Genomic DNA, 9,729 nt, shown 5'->3' on the forward strand with positions numbered 1-9,729 from the left:
GTTTATAGTTCACAATGCAAAACAATTAGGCCAGTGAGACATGTTACCCATTGTCTTTTCATAAAATGAGAATGCAAAAATTACTTCCGACTATTTGGATAGAGTAGATCAATTAGAGGTGCACTATGTACCCTTACCTGGTGGTGTGTCCGCTACTACTTGTCTCCGTGGAGATCATTGATAGTATGTAAGAGGTGGAGATGGTATTGCTTAGCCTGCAATGTTCCACAAAATGACATTACATTTGTCTGTCTTTATGGAGACAAGCATGTTTTATCTGAAGAGAGAGAAAATGTGTGTTTTTCAAGGTATTCTAAAGCAATTACGACACTTTTAATTTAATAAATACGAGATGGATCCGTTTAATGAACATTTTTGGCAAAGTATTAACATCTTCATGGAGACAAGCTGGTAGAGTACTCTATAATGTAATTTAATTTAATATAATATAATATAATATGATATGATATGATATGATATGATATGATATGATATGATATGATATGATATGATATGATATGATATAATATAATATAATATAATATAATATAATATAATATAATATAATATAATATAATATAATATAATATAATACAATATAATACATCCATGAGTACTCTCACCTTAAATGTACTTCACGTGTTTACAAAAGGCACTGCCGTCTAGCGGTGACGCACGGGTATTGCATGTTGGAGAGACACTTCCCGTGACGCACAGAAACGCGGTAAAACGATATTCCGGTTTGTTTGAGAGAAGGGCAGCAGCAGCATGGCATCCTCCGACAGCACAATGGCGAGCCTAAATGGACGCGAGACGGTGTCCGTAAACGGGGAGCCGGTGGTGAAGCGGCCCCGCGAGAGCGTGTCGCAGTTGGCCCTCCGGACTCCGAAGGAGCCGCACAACAAAGTGACCGTGGTGCTCGGGGCCCAGTGGGGCGACGAGGGCAAGGGGAAAGTTGTGGACTTGCTGGCTATGGACGCGGATATTGTGTGCAGGTGTCAGGTACCGCGACGCTTTATTCAAGACTGTTAAACTACATGTTTTCCCTTCTCATTTCGATCTGTGATAAATGTGCTGTTCGCATAGTTAGTGTATTGCGTGCCCGTTTAGTTAGCGGTACCGTTAAATATTCATGTTATGCCTCCTACGTCAACATCATCTGTGACGCCTCGCGGAAGTCCACGCTCAGCTTATGCTAGCAGTAGCACTGAGCTAGCCGCTCCGCTTAACCTTTATGTTTGAGTCCGTTTAGCATTTATTTTATGTCTAAAGGCCGAACATACCATGTACACGGCTGACCTGGTGTTGCACAAACAGTTACTCAGTTGTTCCTTCCTCCTTTTCAACAGCTACATCTCCCAGGAATGTAGGCTATGCTATCACGATGTGTGCAAACTCTAAACCACCATGTTTTGTAGAACTTAGCCAGTTTCACGACAGTTGGTGACAAAATGTAGTGTAATTTTGGAACTAATCATCAAGTCCACTATTGAATTGACTGATCAAGTCCTAAACATTCAGTTTTGTAATGACCTGGTTGGCTCAGAGCCAAGAATTGCATAGAAGCTTTGTCAAAGCTCTGTTTATGTTCCCTGTTCTTTGGATCAAGTGTGTGCTGTGTTTGCAGGGAGGAAACAACGCGGGTCACACAGTTGTTGTGGACTCTGTGGAGTATGACTTCCACCTGCTGCCCAGTGGAGTGCTCAATAAAAAGGCTGTATCTTTCATTGGTATGACACTTTAGTTTGTTCTGCATTTTTAAATATGAATTTTGGTCGTTTTTATTTTTGCCAGACCTAACTAACTGAATGAATTAATACACTAGAATACTCCTTCAAGTGCATAGTATGACTGTGAGGTCAAAATATTTATATTTAACACAAGTTTAAATAAGTAAGCTAGACATATATTTTACTGCTTTAGTTCAGGTTGTATTAGGATATGCTGTAACCAAAACTTTAATTCAAATAAACACTTTTGTTCAGGCAATGGTGTAGTGATTCACCTGCCAGGGCTGTTTGAGGAGGCAGAGAAGAACCTGCAAAAAGGCAAAGGTAGAGTTGTCTTCAATAATTGCTTTAAGTGTAAGACATTTATTTAAAAATGTGTATTTATTTTTTCCAGGATTGCAAGGCTGGGAGGAGAGATTGAAAATTTCTGACCGTGCACACATTGGTAAGTCTTAATTGAATTGTTGAAATTATTATATTATAAAGGTGTATCATAATTCACACGTTCTTTACTTTTAGTGTTCAACTTCCATCAAGCTGTAGATGGGATCCAAGAGCAGCAGCGACAGCAACAAGAAGGGAAAAAGTCAGTACTTTACACTTGGTGTTAAAACTTATTGTGGTTTAAGTTGTGACCCTCGACGTTTTGTGCCACAGCCTTGGAACCACCAAGAAGGGCATTGGCCCCGCCTACTCCTCCAAAGCAGCTCGGAACGGGCTCCGAGTTTGTGACCTTGTATCAGACTTCAAGATTTTTGAGGAGAAGTGAGTCCTGACTTTCTTTGCAACACCTTTTTATGATGCAAATGCTCCAATATTAAGCAATGCACCATTTTCATCTCGAGTTCTGCACTTTTCAACACTCACAGATGGGACACAATATTGACCTTAGTATAATCCAGACTACACATCCTTGTGAATCATCTTGTTATCACTTCCCTGCGTACATTTTCCAGCAGGTGCCACAGCTGAATATAACACATAAATCCTAAGTTTAAGAGTTCAAATGTTTTCCTTGTGCCATTGGGGATTTGCAGGTTTCGGATGCTGGCAGAACATTTCCTGACAATGTATCCAAACATGAATGTTGACATTGAGGCTGAACTTCAGCAGCTGAAGGTAACAACAGCTGATCATGTGTTCAAATAATACATTGAGTATCTCATAGTAGGTGCTTTGTTCTGAATAGAAAGAATTTGAGTATTTTCATAATCTTTGACAGAAATATGCAGAGAGACTGCGCCCTCTTGTGACTGACGGTGTGTACTTCATGCACAAAGCTCTCACTGGACCCAGTAAGAAGATCCTGGTTGAAGGAGCTAATGCTGCTCTGTTGGATATTGACTTTGGTAAGAGAAAAACTGCCAAAGCTTTATTCATCCTTGTATGCTCACGTGCTCTCTGTGTTAAGGCACATATCCCTTTGTGACTTCCTCAAACTGCACGGTGGGAGGGGTCTGCACTGGGCTGGGCGTTTCCCCGTCACACGTGGGTCGAGTGTACGGCGTAGTCAAAGCTTACACCACCCGAGTGGGAGTGGGGGCTTTCCCAACTGAGCTCAGTAACGTAAGTAAATAAAGATTTGTCAAAAAGAAGCAAATCAAAGAGTTGTTTAGTTTAGTTGTTAATTTGTGTTTCCATTTGTGTTGCTAGGACACTGGGGACCTCTTACAGTCCAGGGGCAGGGAGTTCGGTGTGACGACGGGCAGGAGGAGGCGATGTGGATGGTTGGACCTCATTTTGGTCAGATATGCTCACATGGTCAATGGCTTTTCTGCGTAAGTTACCATCACATCCCTCTGCATTAACGACTCCTTTTAACGAGGCTTATTTGTGTTCCTTTTCCATTTACACACTCAAAGTTGTATTTTGAGTGAATCATACATGTCCTCTGTTCTTTCCTTAACTGCATTCTCAGACGGTGATGCACATTTGTCTAGGATTCAGAATACACCATCCTTTTTAACGACGAGTGAGTCTGGTCACCACTCCCTCATCACGCCCCGAAAACAAACTCAAACACAACCGTGCAAGCAGATGAATTTATTCCCATCTCTCATCTGAAAGAGAGGAGCTCCGTTTATTGTGAGAGGACAACCCATTTGGTCCCTGACTGTCTGATCCATCTGGCAGTAATGCCCATCTGAGACAGACTGACTGACCACTGATATCGTTCTGAATTTAAAAAAAACAAAGATCTCAATCTGGACTATCCATGCAACCGTGATGTAGCCCTTTTGGTACAAATGGGGGGAATCACTACTCTCTATCGAGCAGGGTCCGGCAGCTCGGCACTTTGTTGTGATCATGATTTCAATCTTTCAACTATTTAGCAGACGAAAGCATAACATCTTTAACTCGAGTGGGTTAAATTACTGATATTCATTTGATATCTCATTATGTTTCTTTTACTAAAGAATTGCTCTGACCAAGTTGGACATTTTGGACACTTTAGCTGAGATCAAAGTGGGTGTTGCCTACAATGTTGATGGAAAGCCTCTTCCAAGTTTTCCGGGTAAGTCCTTTTCTTGAAATTGTGTTATTGATTTGTACAGATCTGCTTTTTCAGCGCCAACTACTTAATGAAAAGAAATGAAGTCTTAAGTGCATTGTAAGTATTTCATTATTTCCCACAAACTAAATGCATGCCATTTCTTCACAGCCAACATGGATGTGTTGAACAAAGTGGAAGTCGAGTACAGGACGCTGAGCGGCTGGTGCTGCAGTACAGAGGCCGCGCGGAGCTTCGAAGACTTGCCAACACAAGCACAAGATTACATTCACTTCATTGAGGACTTCCTGCAAGTGCCAGGTTTGTAAAAAGGCTCTCATCGTGACAATATTCTTACGCCAAATGGGTACTACTGTCAACCTGCATTGTAACGTCGTTTTTCTTTTGTTTTTAGTCAAATGGGTTGGAGTCGGGAAGTCCAGGGAAAGCATTATTAAACTCTTCTGATCCGTCTTCAATATTCACATTGGCCACAACATTGGAAAGATGATGTATATTTGATAGGAATTCATACTACTAAAGGACATTTAACCAGCAAGGCTTTCTAATGGCTGCGTGTGCACTGCAACAACAGATTCCTTAGACTTAATTTATGCTGCATTCCAAACATCTGTGTTTATTCGGGTGTTCACTTTTGAAATGTGTGCAGAGGGAACAATAGTCCTTTATTTCATTCTACAGTAGCAGTTTATCTTCTTACTGTTTTTTAAGAAATTATCTGTTTTACTTCATAAGTGTTGGCATTTGTAAGGACGTGAATATAAAATGTGATTACCGTAGTGTATTGTAAACATTCACTTGAGAAATTTTAAGCTCTCCCAAGTTTAGATTTATCTTCTGTATTATTTCTTAAACATTTTTAACAAGAGAAATATGTCACTGATATTGGATGGTAAGAAAATCAATATAAATGTAAAGTGATATTTTCCCATTCATTCTGGAAGCTAAGATCAGCTTGTTATCAATAAAGGTAACAAAGATGTAGCGCTTTGCTTTATTGTTCGTCATAAACATGGTAACTAGCTGATTTAATACACTGTATTCCCATTGGCAGGTGTTTTAATTCTGTGCCACATTCGTGTTAATACACTTGCCTATCTTATTGTCTCACACTGTCTTACTTGACAACCTCTTAGTTATGTCCACTTCCTCTCACAGTTGAAAAGCTTTTTCAGGGATTTGATTAAAGTGTATAGTGGACTCCTTGGTGAATCCATTAGAGGTGTAACACTGCACTGCATCATGGATTTCAGTCTTTAATGCACACGAGACGCATGTTTTCAGATTTCTGACTCTTCTGGATATTGGCCTGAGTGATGCTGGGAAGCATGTGACATCATCTTGTTTTTATCAAAATGTTTCAAATTTAGAAGTTAAAATCTCCCATTCACATTTGCTTAAAAGAAAGTCAATGGTTTTGTTATGGGTGCACACAATCAGAGGAGTAGGAATTATACTTACCTATTACATACAATGTGTTTGTGTGTACAACAAGATAACTTGTCCAATGTAAATATGTTTAAGATTATACAAATAAAGGCAGTTTAGTTGATGATTACCCATTAAGGCAACTAGATAAGATGGTGGGCTCATTTAGACCGAGGCTAATCACAACAGTGGTCCTTGAACAGAACAAAGACTTGTTTACCATATTATGACCGAGCCTTTTGAAAGACTCATCCACTCATCAGTTGTAAGCCTATATTTAAATGGACTAAGTATGTTATTTTCTACTCATAAGTTGAGTAGTTGTGTTATTTTTAATAACACAAACTACTTACTTAGGTTACTGGTGGTTAACCTTTGAACTAAGGCTATTAGACTTTATGTCTTTTGACAGGTTTTACCTTGGCCACGTCTATTTCAAGTAATGGTCACATACACTATAAATCTGACTTGTCAGTCTACGTTTACATGTAAGTAATCTGATTTCACTCCGATTGCTCACACCTCTGCAGGTATTGACAAGGAAAAGTATGCAAAAAAGAATCAACTAATGTGGCAAAGACAAAAATAAAAGAGAAAATGTTAAACAATTTAATCAGATCTTATTGCGTTATTGATTATTATAGTTTTCAGATTTTTTTTTCTGGCCATGTAAATGTGCCCACCGTGGGGGGCCTCAACTATTACATTAAATAATGTGCTTCAGCATTACATTTGAGTAATGGATTGAGGAACCACCAGACAATAATCAGTATATGGTTCAGAAGGCTGTGCAACTGATCAAACTTTAAGCCAGTTTGAGATTTTGTCATTTCAAATTGTCAATGATCAGTTTGTGTCTGTCACTAAAAGCTTATGGTCTGGATCAGGATTATGACTTTGATTTAATCTGTGTTTGTGTTACAGAACAATGATTAAAAGTCTGTCTTGTTTACGTTCAAGATATTCATAGCAATTTGCATTTAGAGAGGGAGAGGAAGAAGGTAAACTCCAGCTCCGTCCTGGGCTGTGCTCTGGACTCGGTGCAGGAGGTGGGGGACAGAAGGGTCCTGGCTAAACTCACATCTATGCTGGACCATGAGTGCCACCCCCTGCAGGACACTCTGTCCGCTCTGGAGAGCAGCTTCAGTGAGAGACTGATCCACCCTCGCTGTGTGAAGGAGAGGTTTCGTAGGTCTTTCCTTCCTGCTGCTGTCAGACTTTATAACAAACACTGTTACTCCTGAACACTCGCAATACTGACTTAACCATGTGCAATTCCGTCATATTCATGTGCGATTACTGTGAAATCCATGTGCAATTACTGTCGTGATCACATGCAATGGTATTTATTTATTTGTATCTATTATTTTTCCCCTCCATCCCTTGTTGGGTAATGGGAGGTTTTGTCTAGGAGTTTTTGTTTATAAGAGATCTTCTATTGAGAGTGTTTTTCAAACTTCCTACAAGTGATCTGTTCTTTTCCTCTGTATCTTCCTCTGTATCTACCTGCATTGCAACAATGAAACTTCCCCATGTGGGACAATAAAGGAATATCTTATCTTATTTGTTTGTTAAAATAAAAATGAAAATAGAGATCGATCAATATGAAGGGGGGAAACCTAATTTATTTTTTTGACCTAGGCCTGACATTTTCTGTAAAAAGTAATCTGGGACCCAATCTCAAATTAAATATATTGCATTTTACTGGTCGTGGTAAAGAATAGGTGCTTTAGAACTTTATTTTTATAATGTCTCTTTTTCCTTTTCCCTAAACATTTTCATTTGTCTCATGAATGTCAAAGTGCATTGTTGCCCAAATGAGCAAAGCTGCCGACGTTTGCTTAACCAATCAATTTCCAGGCCGTGAAGTCCTTGCATCATCAAAAATAGCACAACCTGAGCTTCTAGCAGACACACAGGGGCTTAATTGAAAATAAAGTGCTCATAATAGCAGTGTAGTCATCCAGCTGACCTGCCCCTCCCATGCCCCCCACCCACCCCTTTGACTTTTATTTACTACTACCTTTCCGGCCTTGTAATTTGCCGTTGCTTCAATCAGTGCAAGTGTTTGGTAGTTATCTCGCAGATTTATATCAGCTCGGGACTCTTCCTAAAACTTGTCAACGTTTTGCTTCGACGTGAAGGACCTTTAAGTTTTTTTCTGCCAACAAACTACAAAACAAAACAAGATCTGGGATTAAGTCATCACTTAATTCAAGAAGAACAAACAGTAAGACTTTTTATTAATTATCTAGTCATCATATAGTTGGACTTTTTCTTTGTTTTGCTTAGAGATTCTAAGATGGTATTCAACAATGTTCAGAAAATACATTTGTTGTAGTTGATTTGTAGTTTTGGAAGCAAACATTTTGGCTCAGCTAAATAGTTCCATCCATGCTTACAAGGAGGTTTCTGTAGCGTTGATTACTACAAGCTCTCCCTTTGAAATAAGTAATTGCACTCTCTGAATTTAAATTTAAGTAAGCATATAGCATTTTAAGAGAATATAAGAGCATATACATACACAAACCCAATAGTATTTTAGATTGAATTTTATATTGTTTGCGTAGCTGGTGCCATGAATGCATTTCGGCTGTTCTCGAGGAACAGCTGTAGTGATGCCAGAACACAATGGACGAGACTGGCTACTGTGCAGTGTTTGTTCATGATTCCTGACTATAAATACTTTTGTATATGAGCAGTTATGACCAGGGTGTGGCCAACACGTCCAGTTTCCAAGCTGCATTTATCTGCACGTTCTACTGACGGCAACATTCACAACCACAAATATTCTGTCAGATTTTTTGTACTGTTCATGGTTTCAGCTTCCTGTTTATAGGAGACATTTAAGGACTTCTCACCAGTAAATATAATATAATTGTTCTTATTGATATGATAAATGTGCACATTTTTCATCACTCTGAAAACCATGGATTCCTTCCTTCCTTACTCAGGCAGATGTCATTTTAGATTGATAAATATTCTGCTGATATGTTGCACAGGTTTGCAATTGTTGTTTGATTTGGTTTAATTACCTAGTTTAGTGAATTTTGCCTTTATTACTGAAAGGCAGAAAATAGAATAATTACAATACAACTACGTTCGATTTCATAATTGACCCATTAAGTTATTAATTATTTTTACAGTGGTTTTGTCATTATGTAATCAACGTACAGTAGTTCTGCATTTTTTTTTAAAATCATTAGCCTGGAATAATTATTTTCTTTTTTTTTTTAAAGAAAGAAAAAAAGAAACCAGTGTAGAAAAGCTTTAAGTCGCATCAGTCCCATGTGAGTCACAGTGACACACCAGAACAGCTGCCCCTCTCTCCTCAGTGACCCCAGCACCACATGGACCACAGCAGCTAATGGGACCACTTGTCTCTCTGAGCCCAAACAAGCAGCTGTAAGTGTTTCCCATCTCATGCATATCAACGCATGTCCCAGCAGCACAATCTTTATCTGCTCTATGTCACTGGCACCTGACTTGGCTGGAGTCACTTCTCAGTCTGCTGTTTTTTTAAGAATACAAATACCAGCCTGACAAACTACCACTTAAGTGCATTGTTTTTATCTATTCATTAGACACTGGTTTTGTGTTCTTCTATTTGTTATATAATGATGGCCAATATTACACACATACAAGTTTCACGCAATTATTGGCAAACAAACAAAAGAGTTTGAGTTAGAACGAGACATAGGTATCTTATTATTTATTTTTGTAACATTAACTTGAGTCATGCAAGAGTGTGCAAAACACATACTATCATTACTACATTACATTATCTCTCCGCATTGATAAAGATATAGCCAACAAACAGATATATTCAGTGTGCATTAGCTTAACTCCAGCCTCCAACACAAAAGGTGAACGCGTGTCTTCTCGTTTTCTCATCATCAAGATCTAGAAGTTCAAAATGATATAAAAGTATTACTTTAATGACAACACAAAATGGATGTGTCTTATATCACAATGTTTGCATGTAGAGCTTTGAATCAAACTGCTTCTAGATTGTTTCAAATTGATAATAGCTAGATTATTAACTAACATTAGTGCAAA

General features: G+C 38.7%; 1 protein-coding gene across 1 annotated transcript; it reads left to right on the forward strand.

The window, feature by feature from the left end:
• The first annotated feature begins 684 nt into the window (after positions 1–684).
• Positions 685–5,226, forward strand: adssl (adenylosuccinate synthase, like). Its single transcript, XM_072446554.1, has 13 exons — positions 685–1,002; positions 1,628–1,730; positions 1,986–2,054; positions 2,125–2,175; positions 2,250–2,316; positions 2,388–2,495; positions 2,768–2,849; positions 2,953–3,079; positions 3,142–3,296; positions 3,384–3,508; positions 4,148–4,245; positions 4,393–4,542; positions 4,637–5,226. The coding sequence occupies exons 1-13, from the start codon at positions 769–771 to the stop codon at positions 4,687–4,689; spliced, it is 1,422 nt and encodes a 473-aa protein (XP_072302655.1). The 5' UTR covers positions 685–768; the 3' UTR covers positions 4,690–5,226.
• The last annotated feature ends 4,503 nt before the right edge of the window (positions 5,227–9,729 follow it).

This window comes from Eucyclogobius newberryi, unplaced genomic scaffold (assembly GCF_026437365.1).
Source record: "Eucyclogobius newberryi isolate DKJ021-1_F unplaced genomic scaffold, fEucNew1.0.hap1 SCAF_15, whole genome shotgun sequence".
Taxonomy (NCBI): domain Eukaryota; kingdom Metazoa; phylum Chordata; class Actinopteri; order Gobiiformes; family Gobiidae; genus Eucyclogobius; species Eucyclogobius newberryi.

Bases quoted from the DNA above. Each gene is read 5' to 3' on its own strand.
- adssl (XM_072446554.1), top strand. From the start codon at position 769: ATGGCATCCTCCGACAGCACAATGGCGAGCCTAAATGGACGCGAGACG. The intron at 3,297-3,383 runs GTAAGTAAATAA...TTGTGTTGCTAG, and splicing joins TCCCAACTGAGCTCAGTAAC to GACACTGGGGACCTCTTACA. The intron at 4,246-4,392 runs GTAAGTCCTTTT...ATTTCTTCACAG, and splicing joins GCCTCTTCCAAGTTTTCCGG to CCAACATGGATGTGTTGAAC.